This window comes from Alligator mississippiensis, chromosome 4, assembly GCF_030867095.1.
Source record: "Alligator mississippiensis isolate rAllMis1 chromosome 4, rAllMis1, whole genome shotgun sequence".
In the NCBI taxonomy this organism is placed as follows: domain Eukaryota; kingdom Metazoa; phylum Chordata; order Crocodylia; family Alligatoridae; genus Alligator; species Alligator mississippiensis.
Window position 1 is genome coordinate 114,646,159 of NC_081827.1, and position 20,464 is coordinate 114,666,622.

Sequence of the window (20,464 nt, forward strand, 5' to 3'; positions counted from 1 at the left end):
TTTAATCCTCGTAAGTTCTGAGGAAATTTGATAAGATGCTTATAAATGTTAGTCCTGGGATGGGTTGGGTTCTTCTGGTATTTCAGTCTTGTTGAGTGTTTTTTTTTTTTTAATAGATCTGTCACTCTGCTTGTCTGTCTTCCAAACTTGCTATATCCTACACCCAAATTTTATTTCATCATGGCCTCTTGCAGCCTGGGAGCTGTCAGTCCTTTGAAACATCTTAATCTAAAATTCAAAACCTTCTGCTCCAAATCAGGAAAGCCTCAAATAAATTGAAAACAAAGTGGAAGAGGCTTTTTATTTGTGCAGTTCTTATATTGGCAGTTTCCCTTGTAGTACTGGTTTCAACGTTATTGGGTTATACCACTCTTGAAAACTTGAACTTTCACTTGGTTCTGTCATGGTCTGTCTAGCAACAATACTTACACATTGCCCTTCTATACAAAGCACTTTTTTTCTTTATGGTTAGATTGCTGAAGGGGCCAGTCCAAAGGGTAGAAGAGATTTTGGCCTTCCTGCCTGATTGGGGTATACCCAAACTTTCTGAATGATGTGAGTAAGTGCAATCACACTTGCAAAACACTATCCTTTGGTAGAGACTCCCAAATCTGATGCCTGCTTTAGGAAGGTTGAACAGCAGGATGGCACCATCTTGTACTATAAGCAAACTGCTTCTTAAATACCAGAATCCATGCATAAAAATTTGGAAAGACCTCTTACTGGTTGTGTAATATAGATATGATAGTTCTCTTTCTATTCAAATAGATAATGAGTAATTAATACAGGAGAGAAGTGCAGAAAAATTAGGACTATGATCCTTGAGACAAATTCTACTAGTGTTCTGTGAAATGGTCAGATATCCCAGAATTGCCCTGAAATGGTCATGGTGAACTGAAAACTAGCTTGAGCACACGTTCTGAAGTTTGAAGTCAAGTGTCAAATGCTAACTATGCATCAGTGATCTGGGCCTAGGTCTTGCACAGTCGAGTACTTCTACCCAAGCTTTTTTGCCTCCAGTTCTCCATAGTAGAACATCCTTGACTGGTTCTCCTCAAAGTTGTTGTACAGCTCACTTGTGTTGTGACTTCTTGCTTTCAGCCTTTCCCAGCCTGAAATTGGCCTACGTGCTTTGATACCAAAAAAATGACAACTTCGTATAGATGACAATCGGTTTTGTTTTCTATATGCAGTATATGGCTTGCCTTCTATACACAAAGCACATTGGTTTTCCTTTTGGTAAACCAAATAGTTTCCAACATTTAATATTGTAAATACATACCTGGCATGCAGCTAGTCAGAGGGTAGACTTGAAGGTGTTTTCTTAGTCTGGTGTAACTAATTGAACAGCTTGACTTGGTGAATGCAGCACCGGTGGCATTTTTTAGCATAATGCTAAAAGCTGTTGAAAGGGGCTTTAACAGCAATAGCACCAAGCCTCAGCATGTGTTGGTAGCAATCCTGGAAGTACTACCCACTTATGCTGTGCTTTTCTAGAAGTGGCTGCTCTGGTTAGAACATACTTGTGGTGGTAAAGGCCTAAAAGATGCATGTGTTCAGGACTCCCAAGTAAATTCTTTAATCCAGGATGCTGCTGGGATCCCAGTAGTCAAGCTGGTACCTGAAGTTGTGCTGTGCTTTTATTGGCCAGAACTTAAGTATACAGAACATTTTGGTCAAGTATTTCTGGTAACAGTCTGTTTTTAAAGTAGGATGGGAGGGAAGATGAAGAAGGGAGATGCTCCCATGAACCAGGAATCCAGAAATCTGAACTAAATTCCAGGTTGTGCTAAGTGACTTCAGTCAGAAGTCTGTGTCCAGTCTGTAAACCTAAGAGTACTTGTTCCTCTCTCCTAATTTGTGCATTTTAGATGTTTCCTGTGCTAGCTTTTGACATGGGGCCTAGCACAGTAGAACCCTAATGCACCTAGCTGGAGTCTTTCTGTATCCAAGTAAAGAATAGTCTCTTCAATATTTTGCTAACGTTGCATTTTTTTTTTCCAGGTATTCAAAGTGAATGCACCTCTGCCTCCACGTAAAGAGCAGGAAATAAAAGAAGACTCTTCATACACTGCAGGTTATAACCAGAGTTTTTCTACAGCAAGTACACAAACTCCTCCTCAATGCCAGTTACAATCTACTCATACTGCAGAGCAAAACTCAGTTTCACAAGAATCTCTGCCAACAGGTAAGGAGACCTGCTTGTATATGGCTATATTTTTAGTGTCACTTCAGTTTGCAGAGGGAGTGTCAAACTGATCTTCTAATCAGCTGACTTCTTTCCATGGGTGTATTAAGTAGCTAATAAAAAATCTTTTCTACTTCATAGTAATTTATCCATTGTGCCCTTGAATGGAGTAAATGAGCAAATACATCTGAATCTTCATGCTGTTAATTATACACATGACTGCAATTTAAAGCTCCAGTTCTCATAATTTTGTGAAGAGCATAACTTGGTTTTTATACCCCACCCAGAGCTAGTAGTCTAAACTCTTTTTTTTTTTTACTGATTTTTTTAAGTTGAACAAGCTTGCTTGAATAAAAGCAGGAGCAAGCAGCTGTAACTACAGTCTCTTCACAGTAGAACTGCACTTCAAGTGTTTACAAAACACCTTTTAATAGATGAGCTACCATATTTATTCAAGTATAAGAGGAGGTTCCCCTAATCAGTATGGGAGGAGGGGAGAAATGCTTAGTCTTACATCTACGTGCAAAGAAACCTAATTAACTACAATGTCAGTCATTAAACTCCAACCAAAAACAGCATGTGCTTAGCAGTGGAAACCAACTATGAAGTTGATTTAAATGCAGTCAGCACAGATCATGACTATAAAACACAGGGCCTATATGGGGTAAACGTGCTGATGGGGAACTTACCACAAATAAGGTAGTGCAGCCCATCTGAATAAGGTGTAGTAGTACCCATTGCATGCAGTCCCCCTCAGCATTGATTCTTCAAGTCATAGTGAGCCACTACATTGCATGCACTTTGATTTCCTTTTCACTCCCACAGTTAAGCTGCACCTTTCTTTCTCACTTTTCCAGTGATTCGTGTTTCTTCACCAGCCTTAAATGTCTGGCAAACATCACCAAAGGGGGCCCCAAACAATTCACCCAGCAGCCCTGGTGTCTCCTCTCTGCGTGATGCTTATGATTAGTGTCCCCACCCTCCGTGAGGTAAAACTGGACTAGGTTGCCGTGTACCTCATCTGCACATACTGTTGGAGGATCCCAGGACTTGTGACTGGAACCAGATGTTCTTGTCATAAATGGGGAGATAATTAGCACACAGTTTCTTTTGGAATATCCTAGGGTACATGCATACTGAAGTGCTGAGCTGTGGTGTTACTATGGCTTGAAACACTGGACTGTCGTGTTCCAGCCCAATCAACTGCCTGATGAATCATGAGCTTTTTGGCTTTGGACTAATATCATGCATAATTAGTATTATATATGTAGGTACTAAAAAATGCTGCTTAAGTGTAGTCATGGCAAATTTGTGCCAACTTGCAGCAGTTTCAAAAGAGATAAAATGCATCAATTTTAGATGAACTATGAGTACTCAGAGTAACTTGTCTGTGTGCCTGTTTCAAACTACGGGCATATTTACTTCAAAGTCGCTCTCTTCAAATTTACCTCTCACTTTCATGTGGTCAGGAACAGCAGGGTCTGACAGTAAAGGGGAGGGGGAAGAAGTTGGAAGTACGTTGTGGAAGCTAGACAAACGGATATACAATGTAGAACCTGGTTTCAGTTGGTTTAATGAGAATTCCACCATAAATCTGGTTTGGGCAAAGACAAAGATGTTCTAGTATTACATGCATTTAGGGACCAATAAAATATGGTTTAAGCACCATGCTCTTATCTTGTGAGCCAACAACAAATGTGAGCAGAAAGATGCTTTAATTTCTGAGTCTAAACACTTTAAGTAAGGGGGCTTAAACCTCTTGCCTACAAAGCTATGGCATCTGTCCTGAAGGGTTCCCTGCAGGTCAGGAAAACTTGGTGGGGGGGTGGGGGAGCCATAACAACTAATACTGCCACCCTTCCCCACTACCAGACTTCCCAAACCTTTTGAGAGAGATCTGAGCTGGGCCAAGCCCCCTTCCCAATACAGGTCCTGGCTGCAGCCTGCCCCTTTCCCTGTGGCTGGATGGGGCCTGACTGCACCTGCTCCAGGCACCAGATTGGGATCACAGGCCAGATCTAGTCTGTGGACAGACTGGATACTACCCATCTGGCCTGCCAGGGCAAAAAATTGAGCACTACTGCTTTAAGCTAAAAGACTAAATGGGAGCTTATTGTCGATCTAAAAATTGGCCAAGTACTAATATTCCCAGCCACTTAAAAGGACCTGGACAGGTTACAGGGGTGGGCAAATGAAAATAGGATGGGATTCAATGCTGACAAGTGCAGGGTGCTGCACTTGGGCAGTAGGAACCAGCAGCATACCTGTAAGCTGGGAACTCCCTTCTCAAAAGCACAGTGGCAGAAAGATCTTGGAGTCATTATTTACTCCAAGATGAACATGGGTTGACAATGCAAGAATGCAGTCAGTAGGGCTGTAACCGTACCTTGTCGTGCATCACAAGCAGGGCCAAGGAGGTGATCCTCTCCCTCTATATGACGCTGGTCAGGCTGCAGCTGGAGTAGTGTCCAGTTCTGGGTGCCACATTTCAGGAGGGATGTGGACAGCATTGAGGGTCCAGAGGAGGACCACTCTCATGATCTGGGGACAGCAGGGCAGACCCTATGAAGAGAGGCTATGGGACCTTAACCTGTTCAGCCTTCGCAAGAGAAGGCTGAGGGGGGACCTGGTGGCCATCTATTAACTTACTAGTGGGGACCAGCAGGGTTTGGGAGAGACCTTGTTCCCCTGAGAGCCTCCCAGAGTAACAAGGAATAATGGCCATAAGTTGCTAGAGAGTAGGTTTAGACTAGACATTAGAAGGCACTACATCAGTCAGGGCCGCTAGGATCTGGAACCAACTTTAAAGGGAAGTGGTGATGGCTATGGAAACTCTTTTTTTTTTTTTTTTTTTTTTTAAGTCATGAACACAATCCACAAACAAGGGGGAACATTGGTGCTGTGCTGCTTCCCCCCCCCCTAAGAAATGCCATCTAACATGGGTTTCCACTTCCAGCTCAGTTTTAAGTTAGAGGACTGATGCAGGGTATTAATGCCATGTAATCCTTTTGCAGTCCTAAAGTCATTCCAGTAACACCAGTGATTCATAGTAAAAATGTCTGTATATTAAAGTGTTTTTCATAGTTTGGCTACACAATTTCTGAAGCATTTTTAATGGTGATCTATCAGTACCAGGAAACTTTTTAGCAGGAATACTTGTTACTAGCAATGTAGGGCTTGCACCAAGTAGAACTGACTTGACTTTAAAGGAAACTTGGCTTGCTGTATGTTAACCAGATTGACCTTCAGTCAGTGCTGAACTCCTGTGCTATAGAAGGTAAAGTGTATACACAGTATACTCTACAGGACGGATCAGGGTTCAGGCTCCTATTCCATGACCTGCTCATTGTTCAAAAAGTGGATAAACTTGACCTACTGAATATAATCCATTCTGTCTTGTTGTATACTATGTTTTTCCCTCTGCATATTTGTGCAGTGTTGATTGATCCCAATTTTCTGTGTGAGGGTTTAGCAGTATAGTACTTGTGCTGCTTACATTGGGTCAGTGGGGGGGAAAGCATGGATCAGACTTCTGTAGCATTAATGAGAAGAACTCTCTGGGACTGGAAATAAAATGGAACTGTTTAGTTGATTAAGGGTAACCAAATCCAACTTTAAGCTTTTAGTACAGAGAACTTATGAAGTAAATGCTATAATGAATTGCTATATCTAAACTTTAATTCATCTGTGCTTTTTGTCTTAAACAGTTAATTATCAGCCTGATGGAGTTGTTCCTGTCAGCAATGGTAGTCTTGCCTTTTACCCAGCACAGACTGTTATCCCCAGACCCGCTCAGCCTTATCTCAACAGTCGTGGGTCTGTTAGAGGATCTACCAGAGGTGGGAGATCACTAGCCAATTCATACCGCTCCCCTGGTGGATACAAAGGTATGTATATTCTTTATTAACCTACTTATGGAAAGGATAAATTCCTGCGGAGGTAGGGGGATATAGAAGTAGGAGGAAAAATTGTCTTAACCCAAAAGAAACTAGTACAGTATATACTAATGATGAAAAATGTCTTGCATTCAAAAGCTTGCTTAACTCTATTCTAGTTATGCTGTTGATTCAATAAAAGATATTGCCCTAAATTCCTTGCCTCTTGCAATGTTTCATTTAGCATTTCTAGTAATGGGTAGTGGAGTACTTTAAAGGCGACATTAGAGCTTGCCACACAGCAGACTAGAGCAAAACTGTTGGACTAATTCTGTGGTGAAGGTTAACATACTCTTATGGCTAAAATCTAGGGGTGAGATAAAGGTTCACTGGCAATAAACTGCTTCAGTCTTGTCAGAGTGCACCTAGTACCTGTTAATCAAGTCAGAGACAGGATTTGAAAAACAAGACGGTCATGAAAGCCCAATTCTGTGTGCTAATTGAGTTTTAAGTTTGCCTCCCCTGTGTATGCCTTACCTTTTTACAAATGTATCCTTTTCTTTCTGGGTGCATCCCCACTCCCATCTGTATTTGGGTACAGGTCAGTCACATCATAACACGCATTTATCTTACCCAAATTCAACTATACGCGGTGGGGGGGGCGCGCGGGGCTTGAGTTTGCATGTGGCGCTTCCACTTACCTGGAGGCCCATTATGATGGTGACGGTCACTGCCTCCAAAACCTCCTGCTGTTCCCATGGAGTCGTGCCCGGAGCTGTGTGGCTGGCTGCCGGGCGTCAGCAGCAGCATGGTGGTGGCCAGGCGGCATGCAGCCATCCCCACCACCACCCTGCGCTGCGCTGCTGCCACCGACCGCGCAGCTATAAGCATGGTGCCACATGCAAACTCAAGCCCTGTGTGGCTGTCGCTGCCACCACCTTATAACATCCTTAACGTAAATCTCCCTTCTACATTAGGTGTATAGTAAGGATTAAAATCCTGCACCTCTGACAACATACCCTATCTTTTGTGGGAAGACTAGTGTTGACTGTAGCACCTAGACATGGGAGTATTTTATTGTATTCATGAACTAAGACTAATGTAATTCCTTTTTTTTTTTTTAATTTCTGTATTTAAGATAAATTAAAATGTGCTATTAAAGAACTGTAATTCAAACATCAATGTTAGGCAATTCTTTGAATTCAAAACTAAGCTGTTCTGAAATGGTAAGGAGTAAATTTATATGTATGCATTTTCATAAACTGCTTTAAAGTTGAACTGATGCCTAAAGGGAAGAAAATCTTATTTTGATCCTAGAATGGTAAACTGATTTTTCATTTTAAGTTCTGTATTTGAATAGGTTTTGATGCTTACAGAGGATCACCTTCCATAGTTAATGGTAACTATGGCCAGCTGCAGTTCCCCAGTAGAGATTATTCTGGAATACCATATTCTCAGAAGGTAAGGGTTGACTTTTTTGTTTTTCAGTAGCTTCCTGCGCAATGAAGTTCTCCCATCATGGCTTGGTTGCGCTTTAGTCTTTAATGAGAAACTGGTAGGTTTGCTCCCAAGCTACATTTATTGGAAAATCAGGTTTGCAGGTACGAAGAGCACTTTTTTTGGTAAAATAGTCAGTGACTCTTCTAGTATCTTTTTTTCTAGTATGCTTTGACAGTGTAATCTGTCAGCCTATGTTGTCTGACAAATGATTGCTTCAAAAGAAAAAGGAAGAGAAGGACTTCTGACAGCCTAATCAAGACCAGGACTAATGAATAAGATGTGGAATAGAGGGATTCCTTGACTAGGTGTTTAGTAGGTACACTCTTTAGCTGTTTTGCTTGATAGCAAACATTTGAAATTTCACTACAAATTCTCTTAACCAGTACTGGTTATAAAATACTGCTATATCTAGTGCCTGGCTACATATTAAATCAATTTCCTACCTAAAACATCCTGCAAGTTTTATAGTAAGAGAAGCCAGAGTTCTGCATGCTTACTTTTTTTATGTGTCTTTTTTCACAAAGAATATTATATTGAAAGGTCCTAACTAACTTTTAAATATATGCTCAGTACAAACACATTCACCTAGGCTCTCTTGAACTTAACTAATTCTGCAAGAACAGGCTACTACTGGGCTACAAACCTCTGGTCTGACCCTAATGTAGCTATCTCCAACAGTGGCAGAAAAAATCACAAAGAGGAATTGGTACTAGAAATGATGCATGTATGGAGTGGTCATCCCCGGTCTTTTTTTTTTCCCCAGTCACCAGCAGTAGGGTACATCCCTGAACTTTTAATAGCACTTGAGGTCTGTGCTCTATATATGGTTTTTTTTAGATTTCTTTGAACCCAGTTGTATACCATTCTATCCATGCCTAAAGCAGTTTGTTTTAAATCTGTTGAGTGATTTGATTAACTTCATCAGATGCCTGATAGCTCTTGTATGATGAAGCACAGTAAGTAACAATTCCTTATTTGCTTATTTCATAGCCTCATCTTCCTCCTCCCTTGGCTGTCTCTCTTCAAACTAGAGTCTGTTGTCCTCTCCCCTCCCCCCCCCCTTCACTTGCCTGTCGTAAGGAATCCTGCCTTTTTCCTCTTAAGTCAGCTTTATAGTTCTAGCATATCCTTTTTTGAGATTTTGACCAGAACTGCTTACAGTAATCAATATATTGATGCACGATGGATTCATCATGGAACACACTATTGTTTTTATCTTAAGCCTAGCTAACCTCTGAAGAACCTTCTTTCACCCAAGTAGTAGAAACTGAAACTGAAGATGTCTTATTGGCTCTTATGTTTTGGAAAAGTTGGCTGCTTGCAGACTTAACACCCCCCCTCCCCCCCCCAACAAACAAACACAAATGAAAACAGAGCTTTACTTCAAACCCTGTGCATTCCCCCACCAAACCCAGCACATGCCCAGAAGAGGCAGTTCATTAGTTGGACCTGGTTGTCCCAATGTCTGTCTAGATGGGGCACTTTAGTGGGGTGCTTTTGGTCCTTTTATCTAGTAGCTGATTGAATCAGCTTTTCATTGGGAATTTTGGGTGCCCATTTAGTGTCCAGTTTGTACAGATGCTGTGGAGCTGGGTCAAAGTAACGCGCTGCTGTTTCCAGTGAAGTGTGGCTTGTTGGGGTTTTTAATGTCTACAAGCAACCATTGTTCTGTAGTTAAGTATTTGAAACCTTTCCTTAGTGCTATTAATGGAGCAAGTATAAATATAAATCCTTCAGGCTGGCAGGCATAGATTATGTATGCAGCTTTGCTGTCCCTGTCTATTCTAGTTGTTGGAATGGCTAATTTTTACTGACAGTTTGACTATCTATAACCTATTATTCAACCCCACAACCAGGAGGTCTAGTAGACTGGCTTTTTTCCCATCGGGTTCCTGCCCTTTCTGCTTCATACAAGAGTGACCCTAGCCAGATGTTTGCTTCTACCAGCACAGCCTTCAAGGTTACTGGAAAACAAATCTCCCCACTACATCAGGTTATACCTAGGGAAGGATGCCTCAATTTCTCTTCTTTGGATTGTACAGTCCCAGTTCTCCCCATCTTTTCTTATAAGCTTATTTACCAGGCTCCCTAATCCATTTTTTTTTGTTGTTGTTCTACTGGATTCTTTCAAAGTAGAGCTTCAAACTGAGCATAGTACTCCTGCTCTGTTCTGCACTGGCTTAAAAAAATCCTATTAATACAGCCTAGCTTGCTCTTGGTTTTGCAACAAGAACATGTGGTTGACTCCATTCAGGTTGCAGTCTACTATAACCCCTAGGTCCTATTCTGAAGTACTGCAGCCTAGCTAGTCATTTCCCCTGGCTGTATTTTGTACATGCAGTTTTTATTCAGTCTCCAGTACAGAGCTTTACACCTTATTGAATTTAACTTGATTTTTTTTTTTCTGTTTGGACCCCTTTTCTAGTTCAAGGCAGTTCTGAATCCTAATCTCCAGAATGTTTGTAACTCCACCCCATTTCATGACAGCAAATCTGAAGTGTGCAGTTGGTCCTATCTTCCAAATTCTTGATGAAGATATTAAACAGTACCAGACCACCACAGACCTGAGGAATACCAGTCAATATTTTCCAGTTGGACAGTAAGCCATTGCAACTCATCTTTGAGCGTGATGATCCAACAGTTGCATATGCCACTTGTTATAGTACCTTTGTCTAGAAAGTGTATTTTTTACTTATTAATGGAATGTCATGGGAGATAGCATCAAAGGCCTTGCTGAAGTCCAACTACATCACATTCACTAACTTTTTTTTCCCCTTCCTTCCCCACAAATCAAACCTCATCACTTTGTTAATAGGAGAAGGGCAGGTTGGTCAAGCATGACTTGCTCCTGGCTGTTCCTGATCACCTTCTCTAAATGCTCAGAAATTGACTGCCTGATAACATGCTCCATGACCTTTCTCAGGTTTGAAGGTCAAACTAACTGGCCTGTAGTTCCCAAAAGCATCTTCTTTCCTCCCCTTTCTTATAGATAGGCCTAGCTATAGAGCAAGACTCTTTGGCAAAGGGCAAAACAGTGCCTATCTCTTGCTGCACTTACGTTTTTTTTTGCCTCAGAATAGCCAAACTTTGGATTTTTTTAATATTGCTTCCCCACAGTACAGCCAGTTCTCCTGAACTCCTGTTTTTCCCTCAACTTGTCTCCTGTAGCAGCCTACCCACTAGTCCCCTTTGTTCGTTACTTTGCTTTTTCTGCTGCTCTGCTCTTTCCTTTTCTTAGGATCTTGATCTGTCAGGTTTATTGTCACTGTCATCTTTGACCTTAAGTCTCTGATTCCTCTTTAGTTTTGTGAGCAGCAAATCAAGAAGATTCTCTCTGCCAAACTGGCTTCTCCACTTTCTCTATATGTTTAGAGCTTCAGCAGCAACTTTTTGGTAAACATGCTGAACTGTCTGTACACTGTTATTCTCCTAGTGGATGTCATGGTAACTGATTTTGCCAAGAGCACTAGGTCCTGTAGTTCATTTTTAGATGTCAGCTGTTTGTTGAGGTAGCTTTTTGTTCTCCCCTGGTTCGGTGATTTTTATAACACTTCCCACCAGAGAGAGAACCTTACCTTGGTTAGAGCTTACTGACCTTCTGAGGTTCCTTCTAGCTATGTCTTACCTGATTCTCAAAAGTCAGGGCTTACCATACCATACAGCCTATCAGAAGCAGATAGGAGGATGAGTTGGTGCCTGTGTGGGGTGTCACTGTTTTATGCCTCTTTAATTGCTGTTTTAAAATTTTGTACTCTATGATAAGCCTGACTGCTTTAGTCTGTGGTGAAAGGGACTGAAGAACTGGTCAGAATAAGTGGAAGTCTTATGGCCAGGCTTTCTTCCCTGTGAATTTTCCCCATAGGAATTCCTATTTAATGTTGGAACATGGCTATTCCAGGCTGTATGCTATTAAAGGTTTCTGGTTATAAACTAGTCAGGGTTGACAAATATAATTGCAGATTTTTGTGGGAGAGTGATTCCAAATCAGTCTGAATTGAAATTTCAGAGACAAGGGACTGCTGTATAGGTGAGTACCTAGGAGTGTTGTCCTCTAGACACACTGATCCTGCTTGGATGTTGAATGGCTAGAAACTTTCTAGTCAGGATGCCCATGAACACTTTTTTTTTTTTTTTTTTTTTTTAAACCAAAAAAAAAAGTCTTGCAATTTCCCTTTCTCTCCATTTGGAAACGGCTATTGATGCATTGACTTGAACAAGAAAGGACCTTTTTAAGTCTCTAGTTTAGCCATCTGTCCATCAAAGGCCACTAAATATCACCCTCATGCTCCAGTAATTTGACACAAGTAATATCTGAATAAAACTTCCCAGAAGATGTTGAGCTGGCGAATCTTCTTGACATACCTTGATTAGCCAGTTCTTGATCTATTTAACAGGCCCTATACAGTGGCACTATATAGTGATGATTTTTTGTCAGTTGGCATCTCCATGCAGTACCAAGATGCACACTTCAGAAAAGTCTCTGTGGCTTGTTTTTACTAGCCAAATGCAACAAGCATGTCTTTTTCACTTTAGAAGGATGCTGTAAAGAATAAAAGCATGTGGCATTCAAGTGATTCTGTTTCTCTTGCCTTTCTAGCTGTTTACTGGTAGTAGTCATCCCACTTGTTCTTCTTAATAGTGGCATAACATTAAGTCATTCTCATCTTCTGGAAATTCCCATGTATTCAAAGACTTGGTTGACTCAAGCATGCCAAAGACTGTCAGCAGTCCTTGGGAGTAATTATCGAGGAATGTGTTGTTGACTTGTTTTTGTTTGGTTGTTTTTAATTCTTGCTCAATAGATGTCTAGCATTCTCCATTTTTAGAAAGATCTATAATCTTTGGGTTATCATAGTACACTCCAAAGCATTCCAAACCCCAGGTGGCGGTGGGTACATGCACTTCACAATCTGTCTTGCATCACTGTTGGGATTTCTTGGTAGTGTGAGAATTATCTATATAAACTGTTTTTTTCCCCCTCTGTTTCACGTTATTCAGTGAGGGTGAAGGCAGCAATTATAATAAAAATTAATTTTAACTAAGGTTTTCCACCATGGGCTGTAGAATCATGGTCTCCTCTGATCTAAATTTTGTAAGATTAGATTTTCATTTGGCTAATCTTCTCCTTCCAGGAGACTTTAGAAAAAGGAATCTTTCTGCTATGTATCTTTTTCATTTTTGAGGTTGTCCTGTTTTGTCTCTGTAAAATATAATTTAGTTAACTACTGTCTGGGGGCTACTTGTGCTAAGGGCATGTCTCTCTTGTGCCTCAAACAGTCCATGTTGATCCATCAGGACTATCTGCTAAACCAAAAGCAGTATAGCAGCATTCGTATGGTACTGTAGCAGGGTCAAATAGCACTGCTGATGTCATAAGGAAGCCTATAGTAGTTAGAAAAAGAGATGTTGCATACCATTAGCTTTTGTAACTCTTACTTGTACTAATATTACAGAGTCGATAGTAATTTCCCAAGTGGAAAGCCCCAAAACACACTTTTTTTTTTTATTTATTTCTAAAAGCATTAAAGAGGTACTTTAAGGGCTAACATCTCTTGTCTAGATCAGGGGGTCAGCAACCTATGGTCTGCAGAGCCATAGGATCTAGCCAACAGAGCTGGTGCTTTGCACCATGTTGCACTGTGCTCTGAGGTGGCAAGGAACTTTCTCGTGCTGTGCCACTGCAGGGCAATAGGGAGAAGTATGGTGGCAGCTGGTCCTAGCTGTGGCCCATCTCAGACCTGAGTTATCTTGTCCTGCCACTGGAAAAGCTTGCTGACTGCTGGTTTAGACCAATGAGACTCAGCCAGGGTACACTGGATATTGGTATATTTAATAATCATAAATGTTGCCTTTGTGTATTCCTTTTTTGTTGAACATGTTGCAATAAGAGGGGAAAAAAGACAAATAAGAGAAAGAGGAGAAGGAACCAGACACATGCGTACACACACAGAACCACATGCACAAACACAGAGCCAGAACAGATGCATGCACACACACATCCAGAACCAGACTTGTGTGCATACACAGATGCACCGGAGCAGACAGAGGCAGACAAATGCACAGAACCAGATGTGCATGCACACAGAGCTGGGCTCCTGGGCCACTAGACAAAGTCTGCTCCGAGGCATGCATTCACCCGCTGCTATGGAGCTAATGCTGGAGCCCAGAGCAGATGTTTGCAGCCTCCCAGCTGCAGCCAGCCCAGGCTCTGGGTAGCTGCTGCCAACCATGGCAGGGCTTGCAGCCATCCAGCTGCCTGCTGGGAGCAGCTTGGGCTTTGTGGCTGGCAGCAGCTGCCTAGAGCCCAGGCCGGTGTGGTGTACCAAGCAAAATGGCCTCCCATGCCGTGCTTGACACACATGCTGGGGGTTGATGTCCCCTGAGCTACATCAATACTTAAGGCCCTCTTTTAACTAGAGTCCAGAGCAAGTGGGAAGCTTTCTAGGGAGTTGTCTGTCTGTGTGTCCCTATGGTCACTGTAAGCTTGGTGAAAAGAAACAGGCTATCGGGGTGGGGGGGGGACTTCTTTGGGATCGGGAAGCATCAAACAGGCCACCTTCAGGGGAGTTTGCTGGAGAACGTTTGCTTGGAGAGGGGCAGACGGAGGGTAGGCAGTGGATTTAAGAGACTTCGAGAGATGGCTGGAGGACATTGAAATGCTAGAGCCATTGCCTGCTCTTGCTCTCCTTGCATCTGAAGCTTGTCCAGGCAGGACAGCTCACTGTTGAAGCTTCCACCTAGGCCCTAGTTTAGTGCTGTGGCAACTGCCACTTGCAGATTCCATCCAGTGATAGCAAGGTGAAGGAGTGCCTGCAATGTGAGTGCAGTGTCCTGGTGGTATCCCTCAGGGAGCAGGCAAGAGAGCTACAAAAGGAAGTGGCAAGGCTCCAAAGTGTCCTCAGCCATGAGATATGGTCGTAGATTTTGATGCTGGAGTTAGACCCTCCAGGGCTGTAAAGGAAGGACTGCCAGAGGTGGTGCTAGAGAAGGAAAGGGTTATGGACTCCCAAGAAGGTAGAAGCTGGAAGCTTGTGGCCTCTGGCAGCAAGCAGAAGTCTTCATCCCCACCTGCAGTGGCTTGCTCAGAGAACAGACATGGAGCCCTAGCAGTAGAAGAGGAGGAGCATGTTCTGTCAGCAGAAGAGGCCAGGCCTCCCCAAGGTTGGGAGGATCAAGACAACTGCCACTAAGAGGAAGCAATGGCTAATGGTGGCTGGTGACTTTTCTGCAGGGAACAGAGGCATCCAACAGCTGACCTGACCTGTTGTCTCAGGAGGTAGTCTGCTTGCCTGGATCTGAGATGTCATGGAAGAAGTACTGAGTCATCTAGCCTTCTACTACTTAATGCTGCTTATCTATGTGGGGACCAGTGATACTGCCAATGGGGACCCTTAGCAGATCAAAGGGACTGGCTACAGGGCTCTGGGTGTAGGGAACTGGGGGGCAGGGGAGGGTGTACAGGTGGCATTCTCCTCAATCCTTCCAGTCAAGGCCCAGGCAGGAGTGGATGCATTCTGCAGATCAGTACCTGCTGTGCAGATGGTGCCACCAGCAGGGCTTTGACTTTAACCATGGGATGTTCTTCCAAGAAGGATTGCTAGAAAGAGATGGAAGAGCACTTCACAGATGGATTGCCACCTGAGAGAGGGAAGAGCATCTTTACAGATAGGCTTGCTAACCTAGTGAGGAGGGCTTTAAACTTGGTTTGCTAGGGGATTGAGATCAAAGCCCTGAGTTAAGTGTGGAAGCAAATGACTTTGAAGGAAGCACCAGCAGAAGGGGGGAGGACTCCTTCATTCTTCCTGAGGAAGTGGGGCAATTGGCTAGTCGCCTTGAGTGTCTGTACATGAACACATGAGGCCTGGGAAACTAGCAGGAAGGATTGGAGTCATCGCACAGTCATGGAGTTATGATGTGATTTGAAGTTACAGATTTGGTATGATAGCTCGCATGACTGGAGTATGGTCATGAATTGGTATGAACTGTTCAGGAAGGACAGGCAGGGGAGAAGAGTTGCTTCTTATGTTAAAAGAGCTGTATGGTTGCTCAGAGCTCTGGTACGAAACTGGCAATAGGCCTGTTGAAAGTCCCTGGGTTAGGGTCAGGGGAGAGAAACAGTGGTAATGTTGTGGGTGTCTGCTATAGCCCAGCAAACCAGGAGAGTGAGGTGAATGAGGTGTTCTTCAAATAGCTAGCAGATGGCAACTTGGACAGCAGCAGCTATGAAAGATTGAGTTCAGGATCCTGAAGAAAGAAGAACAGCAGAATAAGGACCCTGGACTTAAGAAAAGCAGACTTTGATGCGTTTAGGGAACTGATAGGCAAGATCACCTGGAAGGCCAGTCTGAGGGGGAAAGGAGTCCAGGAGACCTAGTTTTTATTTTAAAGAAACCTTACTTGGGGTACAGGAACAAACTATCCTGACATGCAGGAAGATTAGGAAAGGTAGCAGAAGACCAGCTTGGCTTTACCAAGGAACATTTTAGTGAGCTAAAACACAAAAAGGAAGCTCTAAGCTTACACTTCTTGTAAATGATTATTCGGGCATGCAGGGGTGAAATCAAGAAGGCCAAAGTACAATTCAAGTTGCAGCCAGCAAGGGATGTGAAGGTTAATGAGAAGGGTTTCTACAATTGTCAGTAACAAGAAGAAAATCGGGAAAGTGTGGGTCCCTTACTAAATGGGGAAGACAACCTAGAGGCAGAGGGTGCGGAAAGGCTAATGTACTCTGTACCTTTTTTTTTTTTTTTTTACCTCGGTCCTTGCAGGCAAGGTTAGCTCCTAGGCTATGGAACCTGGCAGCACAGCTTGGGGAGGAGGTGAGTATCCAACAGTGATGAAAGAACAGGTTAAGGACCATTTAGAAAAGCTGGACATATTCAAGTCCATGGGGCTGGACATGATGCACCCAAAGGTGCTGAGGGGGCTGGCTATTGTGATTGCAGAATCACTGGCCATTACCTCTGAAAACTGTGGAAATCAGGAGATGTCCTGGATGGTTGGAAAAGGAGAGACTAGAGTGCTCAGCTTAAAGGGGAGGAGGATTCATGGCACTATTGATCAATCGGCCTCACCTCAATGCCTAGAAAAATATATGGAGTAGGTCTTCAAATAATCCATTTCTAAGCACTTGGAGAAGGTGATTTAGGAACAGCCAGCATGGGTTCATCAAGGGCAAGTCATGCCTGATTAACCTGATTGCCTTCTGTGATGAGGTGACTGACTTGGGATGTGGGGCAAGCAGTGGACACTATTACACTTTGACTTTAGCAAGGCTTGATATGGTTTCCAATGATGTTTTTGCAAGCCAGCTAAGAAAGTATGGATTGCATGAATGCACTCTCAGGTGAATAGAAAACTAGCTGGGTCATCAGGCTGAAAGGGTAGTGAACATTGGCTTGCTGTCTAGTTGGCAGCTGGCCTCAAATAGAGTGCCCCAAGGGTTGGTCCTGGCGCCGGTTTTGTTCAATAGCTTCATCAGTGGGATGGAGGTGCACCCTTGGCAAGTTTTCAGATGGACACCAAGTTTTGATGGGAGTAGTAGATACACTGGAGGTTAAGTCTAAGATTCGGAGAGAGCTATCCAAACTGGAGGATTGGACAGAAAAACTCTTTACTTGCCCTTACTGAGCCTTAAAGTCCTGCACTTAGAACAGTCCCATGCACCAGTACAGACTAGGGAACAGACTGGCTAAGCAGGAGCTCTGCAGAAAAGTACCTAGAAATTCTGGTGGACAGTAAGCATTGTGGCAGAATGCCATTTCTGTCTCTTCCCCAAACTTTGCTATCTGACAGTTTGGTTACCATGGTCACTGAAGGTGCTTCTAGCCTCATCGGCTTCAGGTAACCCTGAGTTGGATACATTCCAGAGTGAGCAGGGGAAACCTGCTCTCTCTGCCTATGTGACTGCCCCACATACCTGGGTGGGGGGCTTAGACTCCCTATTGTTCTAAGCAATGTTATCATGACCGGGTAGGGGCTAGAAACCCTGCCAATCTACCCAGCAACCAGTGATGCATTTCAAATTGATTGGCTAGCAGCCAACAGTTGCTGGCCTTGGATCAGGTAAATGGGGTCATAACGTCTATATAAGTTAAGGACTGTCCAGGGGGAGGGACAGTAGCCATGATGAAACCTGTCAGAGAAGCTGGACCATCTGTACCTTGTTCTCTCTTAAAACTCATGGTCAATGAACTGCTTGCTTCCAGAGGAAATTTCTACTTGCCTCTGGATGATACTTATGACTAAGCTGCTTGAGATCTAACTAAATGTATAGCTTGCAGTAACACAGATGTGTAATCAAAGACTACCATGCCACTAGTTGCTCTAAGGGATTTCTTTGATATTACTCTACTCTGTACCCTATTCCAAACATACTCCTTGTAACGAATAAAGTTTTCCTCTGTACCTAGCATGGGAGACTTATTGGGAGAGGGTCTAGAGTATGCTTCGGGGTCTCCTTGGTTTGGTTGACTAAAAGAGACCACTATGTGTGCTTCAGACTGAGGGGAAGCACCCCAAGTTCTTATAGTGGGTCAAGTACCCTCAAAGACTACTAGGCCTGTTTCCACGGGGCACTGTTCCAAGATCAATCCAGACTCTGGGTGGTGGCGGTGTTACACCCAGGCTAGCGGGTATGCTTCAGAAATGGGGTTGGCAGGACATGAGGCGCCTCCAGGGAGGCACTTGGAGCTTTGGAAGGTGGTTGGGTGCAGGAGGCGGGTGGCTTAATGCAGGAGCACCCTTACTGGTCTGCCACAAACTGAATGAGCCAACAGTATGTCCTTGTGAAAAAGGCTAATAGCATACTGGGCTGCATTAGTAGGATTATTGCCAGCAGATTAAGGGAAGTGTTTCTTCCCCTCTATTCAGCACTGGTGAGGCCACATCTGGTATACTGTGTTCAGTTCTGGGCCCCCCACAACAGAAAGGGTGTGAACAAATTGGAGAGTCCAGTGGAAGGCAACAAAAATTCTTAGGGGGCTGGGGCACATAACTCATGAGGAGAGGCTGAGGGAACTGGGCTTTAGTCAGAGAAGAGAAGACTGTGGTGGGATTTAATAGCAGCCTTCAACTACCTGAAAGGCAATTCCAAAGAGGATTGTTGTAGATTGTTATCAGTGGTGGCAGATGAGATCATTGCTCCTTGCTCTGTTGTTAAGTTGCAGCAGTGGAAGTTCAGGTTAGACATTAGGAAGAACTTTCTCATGAGGACAGTAGTAAAGCACCAGAAAAAGCTACCCAGAGAAGCTGTAAGATCTCCATCCTTTGAAGCTTTTAATTAAGACCAGGCTAGGTAAAGCTTTGAGTGGGATCCTGTTGGGGGTGGTTGTGCTTTGAGCAGGGGGCTGAACTAGATGACCTCCCGAGGTCCCTTCCAACCCTAATTTTCTGAGTAATCATTGTGTACTGAATTGGTTGAATGGAAATATGTCACTTGAATATCTGCATAATTGGAACTCTAAAGCACTTATGTAGAATGTCACACTCCCATACTTGGATCTTACCTACTGTCCATAAATGGCTTAAAACCAGGGACTGACCTGTGTCACAGGAGTTGGAACATGGTGAGACTGCCAACCATATTTGTTTCTATTGAGGATTTAGGAACTCTTGCTCAGATTTCTAGTATTAGTGTATATTTTAAAAAATAATCATTTTTGTCATCTTGTAGGTTGGGTGTGTAGTGCTTTTGTTTTTTTCCAACCTGAGGGTAGCCTAGATCTGAGCAACTAATGTCTGGTAACAGAAACCAGGGATGTTCAGGCCAGTGCTAACTTAGAAGAAGGAAAGGAACTCTCCTTGCATCCAAATCGCTATTAATTTACAACAGGTCTTTATTCTGTGCCCTATGCCTGGGGTATTATTTAATCCACACTGCATTGTTTTCCTGTTTTGCTATTTTCCTGAACATTAGCATCCTTTTGGCATGGTTGAAGGACTGCAAACTCTCTTAAAGGAGAGCAAACTAAAATTCAAGATGAATCAAGCTTATAGATTTAACATATTTACTTCTTGTGTTACAGGGAGGTATGCCTACGTCTTAGTACTGTATTCCCTAATTCTGCCTTCCCAGCTATATATAACATAGCTACTAAGGAATTTTGTAGTCATGACAGTCCAACAGACTGCCATGTTCCTGCTTCATTACCTTTTTATATTTGATTAAATGTGAGCTGAAGCAATGGTTGATGTTTCTCTGGAACATATTGTCCTTTGACTGCAAGTTCGAATTCTTCATGTGCAACTGAACGCTGACTTCTTAAAATCTGCCTTTTTGGGACTTGGTTGCATCAGATGTGATTACACATTAATTGTTGGGGTGTTCAGGCTAAAATTTTCAAACTAGAACCCTGGAGTGGAATGATCTGAAGGTGTGTGATAGTTGAGGAACAGGTTCTGGGCAGATCTTCCTATGATCCCATACAAGAACAACTTGTCAGGTTTTTTTTTCTATTCACTAAACTACAGCCAGTCTTCTAAATTGTTTTTCTACTGCCTAGAGCATTAGTTCTCAAATCTAAAAAAAAAAAAAAAAAAGTTGAGGTACTCCTTGGAAAATGCTAGCTCTTAAGGGTGTGTGTTTTTACTATAGAAAATTGATAGAATAGGTGTGACTTGCTTTGTCAGAGACCAGCAAGTTCATGTTTTTAACGCTGTGGATTCCTTTTTGAAATCTCTGGGCTTTCCTTGTGAAATCAGCACAGTTAGGTGTACAAACCTAAGACTGCCTAGCAGCCTAGGGCTCTGTGGCATGCTGGCTGAAAGTTATTGTTCTAGAGAGAGGCCCATGGACATGCATTCTGCACTATCAAATTAATTTATAAGCACCTACTGATTCTGAACTATTTTCAAGTGCAGATTACCTGTGCTTAAAAATAGTGTGTGTAAATAGATAGGT

The 20,464-nt window shown here is 42.9% G+C and overlaps 1 protein-coding gene across 6 annotated transcripts in view; it reads left to right on the forward strand.

Moving 5' to 3' along the window:
- CAPRIN2 (caprin family member 2) overlaps positions 1–20,464 on the forward strand; it is a 72,348-nt gene that overhangs the window by 42,477 nt on the left and 9,407 nt on the right. For all 6 annotated transcript variants that reach the window (XM_019489592.2, XM_019489587.2, XM_019489589.2 and 3 more), the window contains 3 exons: positions 2,005–2,188; positions 5,896–6,075; positions 7,424–7,524. In XM_019489592.2, coding sequence (XP_019345137.2) covers positions 2,005–2,188; positions 5,896–6,075; positions 7,424–7,524 — 465 coding nt within the window. The remainder of the gene's footprint in view (positions 1–2,004; positions 2,189–5,895; positions 6,076–7,423; positions 7,525–20,464) is intronic.